General features: G+C 42.9%; 1 protein-coding gene across 1 annotated transcript; it reads right to left on the bottom strand.

Moving 5' to 3' along the window:
* Positions 1–12,829: 12,829 nt before the first annotated feature.
* Positions 12,830–15,924, bottom strand: LOC145362437 (putative G-protein coupled receptor 139). The gene is made up of 2 exons (XM_080218465.1): positions 15,681–15,924; positions 12,830–13,728 (listed from the first exon to the last, which is right to left on the bottom strand). Exons 1-2 carry the CDS (start codon positions 15,922–15,924, stop codon positions 12,830–12,832), a joined length of 1,143 nt encoding a protein of 380 aa, XP_080074591.1.
* Positions 15,925–20,047: the final 4,123 nt, after the last annotated feature.

Genomic DNA, 20,047 nt, shown 5'->3' with positions numbered 1-20,047 from the left:
TGTCAACAATTTATATACCTATGCCTATACGTTACTCCCTATCCCACGTGTTTTAATTTGGTCTTCTAATATTTTATGAGAAACCTTCCCAAATATCTTCTGAAAGTGAAAATACACCATGTACGGTGGCCCACCCCCTCCCCCTTGCCTATTCTATTATTTATATTAACTAAAAAGCGCAAGTAGGTTTGTTAAGAATAGCATGGCTTTCTTAAGATCATCCTGTCTTCATCCAACTCCGTTGATGCCTTTCAAATACGTTGCTATCATATCTTTGATAACAGTCTCTGACATCTTCACTGATACAAAAATCAGGCTGTAATTCATCATCGTCACTCTCCCTTCCATTGTGTACATTGGAGTTACAATCTGTAGGAACTGCTCCAGAGTGTATTGAATTTTAGAAGATGAACACCAATGCATCCAATATTCCCCGGGGCCGTTTCCGTTCATATTCTGGTATGTAGATTATCAGGTTCTTGCGATTTTTCAGCATTTAACCCTATTAATTTCCCCAACATGATTTTCCTACTAATACTAGTATTCCTCAATGCCGTCTTCCAACTATCCCCTTGGTTCCATAACATTTTTTGAATGGTGCTTGTGTCCTCTTTTGTGAAGATGGAGTCAAACTTTGTTGTCTATCCCACCAACATTTCTTCCTTCCCCACTATAATTTCTCTGGATTCTGAATGCAAGTTCCGTACATTTGTCTTTATTAATCTTTGTCCATTCAGATATTCATAGATGTTTTTGTAATTAGTTTATTGAAAAAAAGTCACAGATCAGGCTTACATTAGCATTGCAATGAAGTCACCGTGAAATCCCCAAGTCACCTCAGTCTGGCGCCTATCCGGGTGAATTCTTCTGACCAAAACAGAATGTACATGGAAATCGGAGCACTCAGAGGAAACCCACGTAGACACAGGGAAAACGTGCAAAACAACCCAGGCAGTCTCCCAAGAGGGCAATCGAATCCGGGCCGCTGTGAAGCAGGAATGCTCACTACTGTGCTACAGTGCCACCATTATGTCTCTAATGTTCCCTGCAGTTTTATTCTCATAATGTATTTCCCCCCTCAATCATTTTGTCTTCATTCGTTTAATTCACAATCCTCAGGCCTGTTGCTTCTTCTGACAATTGTCAATACTTTATAAGTAAGGAATAAAATTTCCTCTCTTTAAAACCAATAGAGAAGAAGATGAGATTTGATGAAATATGATTGTTAGTAATTACATAAGAATTTTTGTTTCAGTTGAAGCAAATTAATTGAACTGAAATTCCCCAGCTGTCGGGTTGGAATTTAAACTCCTGTCCCCAGAGCATTATTTCAAAATTCTGTATTACCAGTTTAATAATAATATTGCTACAATTAAGTATCATCACATCTAATAATGAAATAATTGAACATTCATAACTGGGTCACAGGTTGGATTATGAGTTCAGGTATCTGTTGTGTGAATTGGACATATTACCAACTATTTCAAAAATGATTTTGACTCCTGTGAGATAAGACTGTTAACTGATCACGTTTTGTGTTTTAACATTATGCCATTTAGTTCACTGTGTCGAAAGTGTGAGGTCAGTGTCCAATATTACACGGATGTGTTTAATTGTCAGAGGCAAGTTTTTTTCCTAGTCTTGAATTTTATCTGTCTCGATGACAATCATTAATGGAAATCTACGTAAAACTTCCATCAAATCTTAAAATAACATCTGGAAACACGCGAGGCACGAGGTCTGAGAGTTTGACGTTAATGACGCATGAGTTCCACCATCATAACAGCTGAACACTGAGTTTGTTTCTCTTCGAACTGAGCAGTCTATGGGAGATTTTGTACAAAATTCAAAGCTGTGAATGGGAATGTTTTACTCATTAGGAAGAAACTGTTACCCACTGGCAAAAGGGCCAGTATACAGAAGGCACAGCTTTATTAGTTATGAATTAAAGGAACCATCTCTCTGATTACATCACACCAGTCCATACTTCTACTTATTTTGTACCAGATCCAACCTTTAATTGTACGTCGGTAGATCCTGACCTCTTTATATTACATTCGCTCGTATCTCTCGTTAATCTACACTGGACCATCCCTCTATTTATGTGACATTAGGTCCTCTCAATTAGTACTAATGTCCACCACGGATCTGATTATGCTAAATGAGATCCAATGTATTTTTATATTGCACAAGGATTGTCTCTTTACATGACGGAAGAACCCCTCTCTGTTAATTCAATATAGAACAATGAATATGTTTCCTGTCAAGATATTATCAATCACGACATACATCGGATGTGCCTGTCCGATACCAGTCATTCTTGTTTGGAAATACAGGTTTATTTTTTGCTAATATCTATAAGTAACTGTGAGAAACGCCGAATTGTTCTGCTATTGTATTTAGCGTGAACGTTCTAACCAATTTCTAAGTGATTAAATGTCATTGGGGGACAGGTCAGTATGTGAAGAATGGTGCAGCATTCGTTGTAACACCGTCAGGCAATCCCTGTTGAGACAAATTTTAATAGTTGAATATTGTGTTGCATTGCGTCTATTTACCACAGATTTTAGCGAAAAATGTTTCGTCTGTCTCATTTTATTAAAAACATTCACTGATACGGTGACGGTGTGAGACTGAATTGTGGACTTACAATATCTCAGATGGATCCAACAGGCTGAATATCTATCCAATCATTAATTGCTTATCTGTTTCCCAGAAAAAAAAGAAAATAAATTGCCATAGAACAAGTTTTGACAGTTATGTCACGTTTGACTTCCTGTAGTTTGTATTGTTATATTGTAAATGATTGTTTTTTTTTTCAATTTGGAATATGTTCAACTGCTTAGGCCCTAACCTCTGGTATTCCCTCCGAAATTTACGTATCTCAGTTTCCTCGTCTAAATCAATCCACAAAGCTTTCCCTTCATTGACAATCCTTTTACTAATCTGATCAAATAACTGTTGTTCATAAAAAAATATATTGCAGATGCATGGGGCTGAAAAAAAAATGCCAGAAACACTCAGCAGATCATTCACCATATGTGGAATGGCATTAGTGTGCATCTCTCTCTCTCTCTCTGTCTCTCTCCCTGCCTCTTTCTCCCTCTCCCCTACTCCCCGCCATTCCTGCCTCTCTCCCTCCCGCTCTCTGTCTCCCTTTGTCTTTCCTTGTCCCCCTCTCTCTCCCTGGCTCCTTCTCTCTCCCTGTTTTCCCCTTTGACTCTCTCTCTATATCTCTCTCTGTCTCAGATTGTGCTTAAATCGGATGACTTCTCTTCTCTCACTCAATCTCCAATACTTCAGTTTTACTGGTACCCAAGAGACGGATCCAGCTATTAGTTGAAAAAAAAATTGCGTGAGTCGCCTTGCGACTGAAAAAATGAAGCACAAAAATCCCATCAAGGGAAATTCAGTGCCGAAAACAGACCTGATCACGCACTTAACCTCTCTCTTCGATTTCTCTCACACGACGCCTAACCCACTATTTTTTTTATTTTAGAATTCCTCTGCGGGGCAAAATGTTGCTTTAATTTTCCCTCTTTTTTCTCGGTGGTAATCTTCAGTCCATCTTCCCTTTAATTAACCTATTTAAACACCAAATACGACAATTCTCTTGATTCACAAAAATGGCAATGGAAGTGAATGTAATGCTGAGACCGGCATCAATCTGTGTGACTGTTCTTCAGGCTGTCAGAGTGAGTTCACCCTCACAGGCAGGAAGACTGTTCACGGTGATAACATCAAACTGACGCCCACTGTTTCATTCTCAGGTAACACAACTTCCCGATTCTTGCTGCCGGTTCCAAACCGCACATCTCACTTCTGAGCAGAAAATAAATCCAGGGACCACAATCTGGTGAGAACATCTGTCAGTGCGGCCTATATCTGTCCACAGAGTCAGGGCAGAGTCACACAGGTCACATTGCGGTGACATTTACAAATGAGTCTGTTGTGATCTGTTCAGAGTTTCCCGGACATAACTGATGGTCAGTGGATCAGTCACTGAACTCCCGGTTTTCATGAAGGAAGAAAATTATAACTGTTATGTTTCGTTGTTTAATCGTTTTCTCTCCATCTGCTATTTACTTTTTGTTTCTCAGCTTTTATCTGTCAGCACCCCGTTTTTATTTCTCCCAACTCTCCAAGTCTCTCTCCCTCTCTCTATTTCCCTGTCAATCATTTGAACACTTTTATTAGTACTCAAAATCATGAAGTTTTGATTGGGACAATTAAAGAGAGAGTATTTCAACTGGGAGGGCGGTCAGCAACCAGTCGACAAAAGTTTATTTTATTGAGCTGAGAGACAAGAATGAAAATATTTATTTTTACGCAAGATTTGTTATGAACTGGAATGAAAAGCTTGAAAGGGTGATTGAATCAGATTTCACAGTAATTTTGGAAAATAAATAAGATATGTCCTTCATGTGCTTAAAATTTCAAGGATTTTCGAGAATGGGAACATTTTAATGGTTCATCGATATCATTGTCCCAGCATCCTTTTTGTTTTTCTCCCTGTCCTTCGCTGAGACTGAATAAAATGCAATAATTATACAGCTGTCGTCTTTTGTAAATCTTACCTTTTTACAGCACGTGTGTGTGTGTGTGTGTGTGTGTGTGTGTGTGTGTGTGTGTGTGTGTGTGTGTGTGTGTGTGTGTGTTTGCCAGGAACCAATCCGAAATCCTATTTACAAACCATCACTTTGAACAACTTAGCACTGGATCGAACTTGATTAGGAAAAGCACAATAACACTTAACATTTATTGCACTGTTCTTTTTCTTCCGGAGAGGTTTTCATACTTAGTCTTTTCAATCTTCACATGTCCTAATTCTGTCTGTAAATGCGGAACTGCTTGTAAGAATGAAAAGGAACAGATGATTTTCTGTTCCTCTGATAGATTCACCATTGTTATCTCAGATAACAGAAATCTATCGAGTCCGCCATGACTGTCCCCCACCCTTGGGAATACCAGCTCTTAGTCAGGTGGAGTCAGTCACTCCTGCGGTTGTCATAGGGTTCCCAATCCATGTTTGTCACACAAATCCCTGTGTCACTCGTCCTGACAAAGAAATCTGTGCTAAGGCCCTAGAAATGATTGTTTCCTTATGTCAGGTCCCAGTCTGACTCCGGGCCCAGCTGTCTCTGTCAGTGATACACTGGGGCCAGTCATTCACATTGTAATGTTCTAATTCTCAGGTCCCAGTCTGACTCCGGGCCCAGCTGTCTCTGTCAGTGATACACTGGGGCCAGTCATTCACATTGTAATGTTCTAATTCTCAGGTTCCAGTCTGACTCCGGGCCCAGCTGTCTCTGTCAGTGATACACTGGGGCCAGTCATTCACATTGTAATGTTCTAATTCTCAGGTCCCAGTCTGACTCCGGGCCCAGCTGTCTCTGTCAGTGATACACTGGAGCCAGTCATTCACATTGTAGTGTTCTAATTCTCAGGTCCCAGTCTGACTCCGGGCCCAGCTGTCTCTGTCAGTGATACACTGGGGCCGGTCATTCACATTGTAATGTTCTAATTCTCAGGTCCCAGTCTGACTCCGGGCCCAGCTGTCTCTGTCAGTGATACACTGGGGCCAGTCATTCACATTGTAATGTTCTAATTCTCAGGTTCCAGTCTGACTCCGGGCCCAGCTGTCTCTGTCAGTGATACACTGGGGCCAGTCATTCACATTGTAATGTTCTAATTCTCAGGTTCCAGTCTGACTCCGGGCCCAGCTGTCTCTGTCAGTGATACACTGGGGCCAGTCATTCACATTGTAATGTTCTAATTCTAATTCTAATTCTCAGGTTCCAGTCTGACAATTGAGTCCTATATCTGGAAGTTTAATGAGACACTGAGAAGAACAATTTTCATAATCTCCCCGTCATTCGAGACGTGATTTATCCATTTTCCAACAGATCTCTAAAGACAGATAAGTCATCACCGGGGACAAAATAGTGAGGCTGCAATAATTGTATATGCAAGAGCACACAACAGAAGGGTTGTCAGTAAATAATTACATATTAAACGTTCTTCAGTTGAAACACATGAACTGTTTGGTGTTTCCATGCACTCATGGAAGGCAGAGATGGGCTGAAGGTTATCACTGGGAAAACTGAAGGGGAATTGCTAAAAGAGATCATTTCCCCAAAGGGGGTTATTAGAAAATAGAATATTTAAAATAAGTAAGCACGCAAATGTTTATGATGTTTGTCAGACATAGAACCATAGAATTCCTACAGTACAGAAGAAAGGCCATCTGGCCCACCGAGTCTGCGTCTCACCCAGGTCCGGTCTGCCATATCCCCGTTAGCCCCACACATTTACCATGGCTATTCCACATATTCTGAGGGAAAAAAACGGGCAATTTTGCATGGCGAATCCAACTAATACTATCCGTTGCAATATAATCGAGAGACTGGTTTCGTGCAGTAACATTGAGACAGGGCCGAGTACACCAGATATCAATATAGCACCTGTACTAATATAAATGCAGACTGGGCCCAGTTCAGTCATTACTGAGAGGGTGTATACAGTATCTAACACTCTCTAACCAGCGTGGTGTTTTCTCATATAAACAGAGACATGTCATACTCAAACAACTGGGATTTTGCTGAGTACAGAATCAACTGAGAATTATTGTCATATAATCAGAAATATGATTTCGTGTCATATAAACTGGGTCACGTTTAAGGTGGACAAAGACTGAGTCTATCACAGAAATAACTGAGAAATACCTGTCGTGCCAAAAAATGCAGTTTCACTGCCATCTCCTGGACAAGGTTTGTTATTGCAGGTGTTGTGAAATGCTGATTTCAGTTGCTGTTTCTCATTCTTTCATGGGCTGTATATCCAGCTGGGAAGGCCAGCATATATTTGCAATCGCTAATACACTGAATTTACTGGTTTTCTAGACCATCATAAAAGGCACGTAATAGCCAAGCACGTGCGCGCCTAGAGTCACCTCTGGGCTAAACTGGGAAAAGATGGAAAGTTTTCTTTTCTGCAGGGCATTAGAGAATCTGATATATTTCAGGTCATGGCCGCAATCACGGAAATGACCTTTACATTCAACATTGTAATTGCATTTTGAAGCCTGTTGTAGTTGGACTTGAACATTTATCTTGAGAAATTGGCCTACCTTCACAGAGATATTACCATTCTGCCACTGTCACCCTTTCAACATTGATAAAGTACTTACAGCAGAGAAGAAAGCCATTTTGAAGCGTAATGTGTGTGTTGGCCCTCGAAAGGACCAATTCATCCAATAACACTCTGTACTCCACAGTCTAGCATTTTGTTCATTTTCAGACAATTATCCAATCCCATTTTGAACCCATTAATTGGCGCTGCCTGCACCATACTCTCAAACAGCACATTCCAGATCTGGATCACTCACTGTCTGAAAATGTTTTTCGTGATGCCTCCATGTTTCTTCCACCAATTGACTTCAACCCGCGCCCTCTGTGTCAAGATCCTTCTGCCATTGAACAGTTTCTCTCTATCTACTCTATCAGGGCCCCTCAGGATTTTGAATGCCTCGTTAAAGTCACATCAGCAACTTCCTGTCAAGGAAATTAGTCCGAACCTCTCCAAAATATTTTCGTCACTGAAGTTTCTGATCTCTGGACTTATTCTCGTGTTTTCCGTTACATCCAGCCTATTGACTTTACATTCTGCCTGAGTTTGGTGCTGAAAATTGGACCGAATTTTTCGGTTGACAATTTTCCAACTGTTTTCTACAAATTTAGCACAACTTCCTTGCTTCTGTATTCTTTTCCCCAATAGACAAAAACTATTCACTTTTTTTTGTTTGCAGCTGTCTCAACCTGTCTTGCATCATGAATGATTTATACACATATTCACTCAAGTCCCTCGGCGTCTATATTCACTTTCATAGCGTTTTCATCATTTCCATTTTTCTCTTCACATTCTGCTGAACAAAACTGATCATGTAACTTTTCTCTGCAATATATTAAATATGCAAATTACTCGTCCATTCAACCAATTAGTTCTTTTTGCCCTGTCACCATTTACCTTAAATCACCATCCTCTGCTTTCCAACCTTTCCCCCAATGTGCCGATTATCTCCAAGCTGATTCCCCAATTTCCTTCTAATCATTTATATATCTATGACAAACAGCAAAGGTACTTGAACTGATCCCTGAGCCACAACACTCCATTCAGAAACGCACACTTGCACAGCTACACTCTGTTTTCTATGACTGAGCCAGTTCTCCATCCACCTAGCCAGCTGACCTCTCATCTCATTTTACTGCAAATTCTGTACCTCTCTGCCATGAGGGACCTTGTCAGAGGGTTTACTGGTGTCCGTGTAGACAATATCCACTGCTCTACCATCATCAATCATCTTCGTCACTTCCTCAAAAATAAACTTGATCATGTTAGTCAGACACGATCAGGTCTTCAAAAAAAAAGCATGTTGCCTTTCACTAATACATCCACTTATTTCAAAGAGGGATTAAATCCTGTCTCGAAGAACTTTCTTCAATAATTTCCTGACCACTGACGTAAGGCTCACTGGCCTGTGCTTACCTGGATTATTGTTGCCATTCTTCCTAAACAAAAATCAGCTCTTCTCCAATTCTCGTACTTCCACTATAGCCAGTGATGATACAAAGATTTCTCTCAAGGTCCCAGCAATTTCCTCCTGGCCTCTCGCATTATTCTGCGGTATATCACATCAGGCCCTGGGGACTTGTCCACCTTAACGTTTCTCAAGAACACCAATATCTCATTCTTTTTGATCACAACATGACTCAAACTATCTACATATCCTTTCCAGACTCATCATGGACTAAGTCATTTTTTTTAAGAGAATACTGACGTAATGTACTTAATACCTCGCCATTTTCCTGGCTCCGCGCATAGAACCCCTCACCTGTCCTGGAGTGTGCCAACCCCCTTCCTGGCTAAACTTTTGCCCTTTATATATGTTTAAAACACCTTAGGATTTTCCCCCATCCTGCGGCCAAAGAATTTTCGTGACCTCTTTTATCCCTCTTTACTCTTTGCTTAAGTTTCTTCATTTTAATTTTCCTTGTATTTCATAATTGCTTTGTGTCTTCCAAGGGTAGAAAATATCTTCCTTTTTTTCACTTTGACTAGGCTCATAATTTATCTCATTTTACAATGTTCCCAAAATGTGCCATACCTATCCTTCATCCTCCTTGGAATGTGCCAGTCCGGAATTCCTATCAACTTGCACTTGAAAGCCTCCCATATGCCAGATGTTGATTTGCCCTCAAACATCTGCCCTAATCTACATTCTTCAGTTTTTGCCTAATATTGTTATAATTAGTCATCCCCCAGTTTAGAGTCTTCACTTGCGTATTACACTTACCATTCTCTGTCCGTACCTTAACGCTTACTGAGTTGTGATCTCTGTTCCCCAACTGCTCCCTTACTGAAATGTCGACCACCTGTCCAGGCTGATTCCTTATTTCCAGGTCCAGTTCAGCAGCTTCCCTAGTTGGATTACATATATAATGTTTCGGGAAGCCCTCCTGGATGCTCCTTACAAACTCTGCCCCATCCACACACTGAGCACAAAATGAGTCCCCGTCAATTTTGAGGAAGTTAACTCTCCCACCACAACAACCATGTTACTTTTACATTTTGCCAAGTTCTCATTCACATCTCTTTCTCAATCTCCCGCTGGTTGTTGGGAGGCCAATACAAAATGCCGAATCTTGCCAGTACACCCTTTCTATTCCTGCGCTCTACCCATACTGCCTCGCTGTATAAGCCATGCGAAGTACATTGGGTGCAGTCCTCCTGCAGTACTGCTGCAATATTTTCCTTACCAGTCTTGAAAATGTCCCTCCCCTGTTACATCACTCTCTATCCTGCTTGAACCATCTGTATCCTTGTACGTTAAGCTGTCAATCCTCTCCTTTCCTTAGCCAAGTCTCTGTAATAGCAGCAACATTACAGTTCTAAGTACGAATCCAAGCTCTAGGTCGGTCTGCCTAACCTGTTACACTTTTTGTATTGAAACAAATGCACTTCAGCCTGCCGGACCCTCTTTAATTAGGAGCCACACTATTTCTGCTCTTTCTCTGAGTCTTACTGGCCCTGTTCTCTAGTTCCACTTCAGCTAATTCACCTTTGCTTTATTCCCCTCCCCATGGCAGATTTCTTTCCCTAAAGTACATTAGTGAACAAAATTGGTTCTTTTGACAATCAAATATGGTTTTATGGTCATCAGTAGATTTTTCTTTCCAGACAATTTTTATTTAATTCAAATTCCATCAACTGCAGTGACCGGATTCGTACCTGGAACATTAACAACATGAGGAATCCTTCCTGAAGTTATGACATCAGTAGGAGCTACTCAGAAAGTTTCCTCAATTTTCCTTCCAAGGACTTACTCAACAATCAGCTGCTTCTGTTGGCCCCACGTCACTTTCTGAACTGTAATACCTGATAGACACCTACCCAACTGGACATGGCAGTATGGACCGGGTAGTAAGGGACACAAGACACAGCAACACCTCTCCACCCACTTCCCTAAACTCCCACACTTTCCCCAACTCTCAGCGTTTCACTCTCTGCAACTTACAGTCTGTGGAGATCCCTCAATAGGTAGATTTCACAGGCCTCAGTTCCGAACTTCATACTTGGTCATGCCCAAATCATTAATCAATTTTAAGTTATTACACCCCTCCCCCTCTAGGCCTCAGTAACCGCCGAGGGCTGACCGGCTTGGAAGCCTTTTTTTCTGAAATTTCACTGCTGGGTCTGGTTCCTCCTGCTCAGCCTCGGAAGTGAGTGGGGTTCAGCAGACCGGGGCTCGCCCCTTCCACCATGAGCGTTGTGGCCCGAGTTACCTTTATCGGGAGACAATGTGGCCGAGAGGCTAAACCCGCCCTGTCCATTTCAGACTCCGAGTTTCTCACTGGTGGAGATGGAGAGCAGGAGCCGGAGTATCTGGAATTCTTTCCAAAATTCCAGGTGTGCCGGGAATTGATTTTTCCTGCATGTCTTGGGGTTTCACGGTTTGTAGATGTTTGAAACATTCCCATCGATGGTATCTCCCAAGCGGACTTGATAGAAAACTGGCCCTGTTCCTGACCTGAACGTTCCTCATAACCAGCGTATCCATTGGCATGATTCTTAACTAATCGCCTAACAACTGCCTTTAAGTGCCGGTCCCAGTTGATGGAAACGGCACTGGGTGTCAGCTCCCGCCCTCGGAGGATCAGACTTAACTTTGGGAAGAGTGATCATGAGCAACTCTGCTTGGGCTATTCCATTTGTTGAAGAGGGGAGGGGACTGGTGATTGGGAGGGGGTGGGGGGGGTGGTGTTGTCCTGTAACTGAAGCTGAATCTTGATAGTGTGGTATCAAAGGGGGCTGTGGGATAGTTTTTTGAACCTGTTTTTACTGTTTGTGCCGCTCTTTCTGCCAGACCGTTGGATGATGGGGAATATGGGCACTGTCCTAACGTATCAAATTCTGTTCACCTTCATGCAATGCACAAAGTCCTGGCTCATGAAGGGTGGACCATTTTCAGAAACCAACAGCTGCGGGATCCCGAGTGTCAAGAAAGAGGAGTGAGGTTTCTCCACTCTTGTCCTTGTGTTTGATGAACTCACCCTCTGTACGGCCATCCATTGTGAATCAGCATCTACCATTATCAGGAACAAAGACCCCATGAACGGTCCCGCACTGACCATGTGCAGCCACGTCTACGGCCGTTCCAGCCATTCCCAAGTGTGAAGAGTAGTGGCTGGTGACATTCGTCCCTTGTTGATGTTGCTAACACTGACATTATCTGCTGCTTAGTTGCCCATGTTCAGAGGGCAATGAAGTGTCAACCACATTGCTGTGGCCCTTCCCTGGGACATTGATAAACACAGTAAAAAGTCTGACAACACCAGGTTTAAGCCCAACCGATTTATTTGATAGTAAATTCTTCGTCAGGTGAATGGAGAGTTCTAGTGACAAACATTAATTGCCTCAATCAGGGAGCTCATATTCCAAAGCTCCACCTGATGGTTATCATTAAAGTACTTAAATGCATCTGTCTACCTCTTTCTACGTTTCTTGTGGCTCCCTCTCTGTCATTCTTTCTCTATGTCTCTCTGTGCCTCTGTCTCTCTCGATGTTTCGCTGTGTCTTTTGCTATCTCTCTGCCTCTCCCCCACTCTCCCTCTCTCTTCCCTCTTCCTCTGTCCCTCCTGCCCCCCCCCCCAGTGTCACTCTCCTACTCCCACTCTCTGTCCCTCTTTAACTTATTTGTCTGTCTGCCACCCCCCCACACACACCTCGCTCTGACTTTTGCTCTTGTTTTGTCCATTGTGCTTTCTCAGTCTCACTCTTCCCCATTTTCTCCTGCTCTGTGTCTCTATATCTCTGTTTCTATCTGTCTCTGCGTATTTCCTTCTGTGTCACTCTTTGTCTCCCGTTTCCTTGCCCCTCCCCCCCCCCGCCTTGTCTCCCTCTCCCTCTCGTATTACAAACTCCAATCTGTCTTCCTCTATCTCCCTTTATCATTCCCTGTCTATCTCTCTCGCCATTTTCCTCACTATTTCTGCCTTTCTCGTTCTGTGAGACTCTGTCTTTGCCGCTCTTCTATCTCTCTGTCTCCTTGTTTATTTTCCTGTACCTGTTAGAAACTCTTTCAAATTCTTTTGCTCTCCAAGTCTTTGTGCCTTTCCCTCTCTCTGCCACTCTCTGTCTAATAATCTCGCTGTTGCTAACATTGTCCAGTCGCTCTATCTGTCACTCTTTCTGTCGCTGTGAGGCTGTTTGGTGATTTATAGTTTGAATGCCTAATAGGAAGAGTCAGAGGTCTTGTTGTTGTCATTTCCTCTCAGGCTGTATTGAGTTGAAAAATTACAGTAAGGGGATATTTCAGTAGATTTTTTAGCTGCTGCCTGAACTGAGTTTGTGTCACGGCATAAATAGCAGTATTTGTACAGCAACTTGTGAGTTGCAGCATGAAGCCCAATTCCATAACATAAAAATCTAATCTAAAATTAAACCCCAAATCATACATGCGATTCCATACTGAATAAACCATGAATGTTGACCATAAGATAATGAAATTGGCTGAGATAACAAATAGGAAAATAATGGATTTCCTTCGACTCTCCATCTCTGGGTCTCTGGGATTGTCCCCGCTGCTGTGAGCCCGGAGTCTCCTGCGGGCTCTGTTGCTCACTAAAATGTGTCTGACGGTGAGAGCATTGAGCAACAGAATCAGGACGAATGGGGCACACGGAGTTAGAATGTAATGGAGGAACTCGATTGTTCCCCAGACCAGAGAGTACATAACACCACCTGTGAACTCACAAAACCAGGGGAGGTTGCGCAGCCAATATGTATTTAATAACATAAAATACCAGATAATGTTCTTTAAACAGCTCAGCACCGTCACTGTTCCCAGAACCACAGCCGCCGATTTCTCAGTGCAATATTTACTTCTCAGCTTGGGACAACAAATGACCACAAATCGATCAAAGGTGAAAGTGACGGTGAACCAGACAGAGCAGTCAGTGGCTGCATAAAGCAGAACAGCGTGGACGTTACACACGGGGAGAGAGCGCACAAAATAAAAGTGTTCCCAATAAACAATGGGAATGTGTCTCAATATCAGGTCGAGGATAACGACCAGCAGATCCCCCGCTGACATGGCCACCAGGTAACGAGTGACACATTTGGACAGACCACAGTTTCTGCTCCTCAGTGTCACAATTGTAATTATGTTCACTGTCAGGAAGGAAATAAAGAATAAAATTAGATATGATTCAATGGAAGGAATTACCATTTAGACTTACGATGGGTTATTTTTTTTTTAAAGTACAAAAACACAACAATTGGAATATATATTTTTAAGCCAGCACGTCTTTTGGAGTGTGAGAGGAAAGTAGAGCATCTGGAGTAAACCTGTACAGACACAGAGAGAATGTACAAACTCAACACAGGCAATGACCCAAAACTGGAACTGAACCCAGGTTCCTGATGCTGTGAGACAGCAGTACTAACCACTATGCCACTGTACTGCTCCTTGGTAGTGACACAAAGATAACATTTGGGAGAGAGCTTTCCAGGGAGTCCTCAACATTATCCCTCACTCAGCTACAGGTAAATATCCCCTCTGCCTGTGAAGGATTTGGAGGGTAAGAAGGATGAGGCAGTAAACCCTAACAGAAGATGCGGAGTGGAGTCCTGTAGGTGGTAATCTGTTGTCTCTCAGGCAGCTCACTGACAACTCCCGCAACAGAGCTGGTACCAAACAGTGTTGGTTTGACCCTTTCCTCTGGACAATACTAACAGTTGGCAGAGGGAGATCCTGATGCCCTGAAGCACAGAATCTCTATTAGATTTACATCTCCATGAGTCCTCTCATGGCAGGAATGTTGTCAATATATGCACCAGGTAAAAACTCTAACAAAGGCCAGTACCAAAGGAAAAGCCAAGCAAGCTGCCTAATGACTCTCATCCTGTGATTCCGACATCCAATATTATGAAATGCATGAAAAGGTTAGTCATGGCATTAATCAGTTCCGGCTTCCCAGACAGCCTAGATCCACTACGGTTCACTACATCCACAACCGGTCCAAAATCCCATCTCTCTGACACTACAGTCAACCCTGTGACACCGACTCATGTTTTTCGACGACAGCTCAGCCATTAACACCATTACTCCTATGCATGTGTCTGTGTGTATGTGTGTGGGCGTGTTGTGTGTGAGCACCAGAGTACCTGATGAGTGCTCCTAAGTGTGTGTTATTCCGGAGGCTTACAACAATTTTGGCTTCTGAATTTCTGTGTGAGTGGGAGTAAGTGTCTAAATCTGATTGCTTCTATCAGTAAATGTCTCTATTAATACATTTATGTTTGTGTTTCTGTGACTCCAGGAAAGTTTGTGGTGGTACAGGGGACAGTGTTGTTGCCTCATAGCACTCGGTTCCCTGGTTCAATTTCAGGCTTTGCTACTGACTGTGCAGAGTCTACTCGTTCTCACTGTGTCTGCGTGGGTTTCCTCCAGGTGCTCTGGTTTCCTCCCAAAATCTGAAAGTTGTGCTGGTTTGATGCAGTGGCCGTGCTAAATTCTCCCTCAGTGTACCTGAACAGGCGCCGGAGTGTGGCGGCTCAGGGATTTTTATAGCAACTTCATTGCAGTGTTAATGTTTGCATACTTGTGACATTGATGAATAAATTTCAATATGAAATATTTTTTCTCTTGAGATCCTGCTGTGCAAACATGATCAATAAAATGCATCCTGCAGCGTGGTGACTGGGTGGGCAATTGGCAGTGAACTGGCGTTACATGCAGATGGTAAAAAACGATTCTGCTTTATATTTTTCTCACAAAGGATTTGTGTTAGGTCACATGTCTATGGATAGTCACAGCACACAGAAGACACCCTAGCCCATAGGCCCTGAGACAATTGTCAGCGGCTGAAAGAATTAATAACAGGATATAGTGATTCAACAGAAACAACAAGAGCAGCAAACCCAGCACAGTAAATGACAAGGAAATCAATACAGTTAAACAGCCTTTCTCGAACTAGGAACTGGGGACAGAACTTTACAGCCTCACTTTTCCGAAAACTGCAAAATCCTCCCCATGTTCAACAGACCTTCCCATGCTCTGACCCTTGCCTGCTCCGATTCCAGTGGCAGTCGGACTGGTACAATTCCAGACAGGGACTTACCCGGAACTCCAACAATCGCCAAGATGGGATAGTAAATGTACTGAATCACCTTCAGTAGACCTTCAATCCGATAAGCTAATGGTATCCTCCAATCATCTGAGGTAAACATAGAAATCCAATGGAAAAAACTTTTGTCCATGGCTGGAAGCTCCCAATCCATTGTTCCCAGATTCCGATCAATTGTTGGAACACTCTGGGTCATTGTTCCCAGATTCTGATCCACTGTTGGAACATTCTGGGCCATTGCTCCCAGATTCTGATCTCTCCTCTCGCTCCCTCTCTCTCCACAGCCGCTGATCGCTGTTAGTGTTGGAGTTGTCGCTCCCGCTGACTCAATGGGACAACACATTGAACGGAATCCCTTATTATTAGAAGGGGGAAATCCTTCCAGGCACACTAATCAGATCCATGGAGACTCACATCAATTACAGTCACTAAACAAACAGCTTCACCTCACCCTGTTCAAACCAACACTTTTTACACGCAAAGAAGAGAATTTACAGCCTAGATGGGGTGTTGAGGTTCAGGGAAGTATGGGAAGTTGGAAATAATGGAGAGGCAGACATGACTGTGCAGAAGGAGGCCATATGGCCCAACGAGTCTGTACCGAATCTCCGACAGACCATCCTACCCGCATTGGAATGATCATAGTATATGTTTTCTTTTAAGATCAATGTTAATGTTTAAGTGTGGAGACTTGAAAGCGCCTCTCAATGCACACATATTATTGGTTTGACATAATTTACTTCAGCATTAACATAAACCTATTTATATTATATCAGGATGTGCCCGTAAATATTACTGTAAGGATAATACACATCATTGAACTTTTTGTCATTCATCACCTCCAATAAATTCGTGACTTGATTCATTAAGCGCTAAAATCATTCATCATTTTTGTTCCAGGCTTTAGAGTAAGAACAAAGAAAATTACAGCACAGGAACAGGCCCGTTTGGCCCGCGAAGCCTGAACTGACCATGCTGCGTCAACTGAACTAAAATCTATCCCCTTCCAGGGTCCATATTCCTCCGTTCCCAACCTATTCATGTAGTTGTCAAGACGCCTCTTAAAAGTCACTACCGTATCCGCTTCCACTACTTCCCCCGGCAATGAGTTACAGGCACCCACCACCATTTTTGTAAAAAAAAAATCTGCCTCGTAATCTCCTTTAAACCTTGACTGTTACACCTTGAATCTGTGCCACCGAGTAAATGACTCTTTCACTCTGGGGAAAAAAAAAAACTTCTGACTATCCACTCTGTCCACCCCTCTCATAATCGTGTAGACTTCTATCAGGTCACCCCTCAACCTCTGCCATTCCAGTGAGGTCAAATTACGTTTTTCCACCTCTCCGCCCAAGTCTCCAATCGATCCATATCTTGCTGCATCCTCTTATGGTCCTCACCGCTATCTGCAAATCCACCAACTTTTGTATCATCCACAAACTTGCAACCGTTGTGTCATACACAATGTTGCAAAAAGGGAAGTTTTCAGCTCTGATCCCTGAGGAATGCCACTTCTCATAGCCATCATTCAGAAAAAGACAACCTCCCACTGTTACCCTCTGTCTTCTTTGACCAAGCCAGTTTTGTATCGACCTTGCCAGCTCACGTCTGATCCCATGCGATTTCATGTTCTGCATTAGCCTGCTAAGAGGGACCTTGTCAAAGGCCTTACTGAAGTCCATGTAGATAACATCCACTACCTTAACCTCATTAATCATCTTCCTCGAAAACACTCGACCAAGTTAGTGAGACACGATCTCCCCTTCACAAAACCATGTTGCCTCTCACTAATACGTCCACTTACTTCCAAATGGGAACAGATCCTTCTCGAAGAATCCTCTTCAATAACTTTCCTACCGTTGATGTAGGGCTCATGGCCTGCAATTAACTGGATTGTTCTTGCCACTTGAAGCATAGAGAGCAAAATCACTAGCGGTTGCATTGTGGTGGCACAGTAGTTAATAGTGTTGCCTCACAGTGCCAGGGACCAGATTTTGAGTGCTGGCCTTGTTCACTGTGTGGAGTTTGTGTGTCCTCCCCTGTGTCATCATGGGTTTCCTCCAGGTGCTCCGGTTTCCTCCCACAGTCCAAAAGACCTGCTCGTTAGGGTGCATTTGCCATGCTAAATTCGCCATCAGTTTTGCCCGAACAGGCGCCAGAGTGTGGCGACATGTGGATTTCCACAGTAACTTCATTTCAGTGTTGATATAAGCAGGCTTGTGACATTTCTAAATAAACTAAACTCTTCGTCTCCATCCAAACCAAAGATATATTCCAATAACCTCAACATAAGTTAGGGAGGAAATGGCCGAGTGGTATTATCACTAGACTATTAATTGAAAAACTCGCCTAATGCCTGGTGGATCATTGGGTCGTAATCCCACTACAGCAGATGGTGGAACTCGAACTGAAGGAACGTGACGGTCTATTGCTCTCAGAATCTGAGGCATTGCTGTCTATTCTTCTCAGGTTTTTATCCAGTATTGGAACATCGTAGCGTATTGATCTCAGATTCTGATCCAGAATTGTAACATTGCAGTCTATTGTTCTCCAGTGCTGCGGAATTTTTGTTATGAAGTGAAGTTGAATAGACTGGGGAATCCGCCGCCCTTTCCTATTCTGGCCTACACATCACTCCAAATCCTCATCACTATGCTTATTTCATAACTATCCTGTAAAAGGGTTAAGAAAGCCATTGAGTTGATTGGTAACTAGACACAAGCTACAAATGCTGGCCCAGCCAGCGACATCACGTCCATGAATGAACGTAAATAAAAATATTCATTCACATTGTGTTTGCTTTCTTGTGGAAAATGGTGACACAACTGGTGTATTATTATTATTTAAAATGGGTTTCCTTTACTTATTAACCTTACCTAACCAGTGGATTGGTGTGATGTCTCACAGCACGAGGGGCCTGGGCTCGATTCCTGGCTTGGGTCACTATCTGTTCAGAGACGACATGTTCTTTCCGCGTCTGGGTGGGCTTCCCCCGGCTGTTACGATTTCCTCCCAAATTCCAGAGATGTGCGGGTTAGGTGGATTGGTCATGCAAAGTTACCCCTTATTGTCAGGGGGATTAGCGAGGGTAAATGCGTGGGGTTATGGAGATAGGGCATGGGTTGGTTTGTGTTCAGTGCAGACTAGAATCGCCTCCATCTTCACTGAAGGATTCTATGATATTCCCTATGTTATTAAGGCAGGTGTGGTTCAGAACGGGAAAACTGAACAACCTTTACCCAAAGACAAGACATTGCACATAGTACAAATGCCATCTCACAACAGAACATTTTGTGAAACTGAGGGAAATGGAGAGCATGTTTCATTTCGGTGGTCTTTTATTCGGAACAATTCAGATATTTAGTTTTTTTCTAACCAGTGCAGAGTCAGGGAAAAGACAGAGGGAGAGGAAGAAAGAACAAATGGTCTTGTGATAAAAGGGAAGGCTGGAGTTTTTTTTTTATTTGACAAAGGGAATGATGCTAAGAGACAATAAGAAATCTCACAACACCTGGTTAATGTCCAAAAGGTTTATTCGGAATCACAAACTTTTGGAGCGTTGCTCCATCCTCAGGTGAGTGGAGAACTGGGTTTACAAACACGGCACATATACACTAGAAACACACACAGATGCAAATGCAAGTAAGTAGTTGGAATGCGAGTCTCGACAGGTAATTAAGTCTTTAGAGCCACAGAAAATGCAATTGTCGAGAGGATGACTCACAGGTTAAAGAAGTATGAATTGTCTCAAAGCAGGATAGTTAGCAAGATTTCACAAGCTCAGGCCAAATACTGAGAACGATATGCATTATAGCAAGAACTCAACGTTGAGGCCGCCCTCGTGCAGAACTTGGCTATCAGTTTCTGCACGGTGATTATGCATTGCCGTGTGTCTTGGAGGCCACCTTTGCAGGACACTGACCCAAAGATCGGAAGATGAGCGGGCTTGACCGCCGACATTTTCCCCGATCAGCATTGCATCGACCTCCTCAGAATTTAAACACAGGACATGACTGACACATTATCCTTCATCATCCAGTACTTTCACGGACCAGAAAAGCTATGAGATTTTCTTCGGAGCCTTCAACATGTCATTGATGAAGACAAACATCTGGTCAAGGCCTCCCCATACCCCCAATACCTGCCTTCAGACAACCACACAACCTCAAACAGACAATTGTTGCAGCAAACGACCCAGCCTTCAGGAAAATAGCGAACTGGACACCAGACAACAACCTCTGTAGGACGTGCCGGATCATCGACATGGATATCACCATCACAAATGAGGACACTATCCAGCAGACACACGATATATACTCATGTGACTCAGTCAATGTGGTCTACCTTACACACTGCAGGAA

The sequence above is a fragment of the Carcharhinus amblyrhynchos genome, unplaced genomic scaffold (assembly GCF_965287045.1).
Source record: "Carcharhinus amblyrhynchos unplaced genomic scaffold, sCarAmb.v2.hapA scaffold_38, whole genome shotgun sequence".
NCBI lineage: Eukaryota > Metazoa > Chordata > Chondrichthyes > Carcharhiniformes > Carcharhinidae > Carcharhinus > Carcharhinus amblyrhynchos.
Note: the sequence above shows the minus strand (reverse complement) of the source record. Positions and strands in the feature narration are given on the sequence as shown.

Excerpts from the sequence above, each read along its gene's own strand:
- LOC145362437 (XM_080218465.1), bottom strand. The coding sequence starts at position 15,924 with ATGGCCCAGAATGTTCCAACAGTGGATCAGAATCTGGGAACAATGACC. Across the intron at positions 13,729-15,680 it reads GGCGATTGTTGGAGTTCCGG|TGAACATAATTACAATTGTG; the intron begins GTAAGTCCCTGT and ends CCTTCCTGACAG.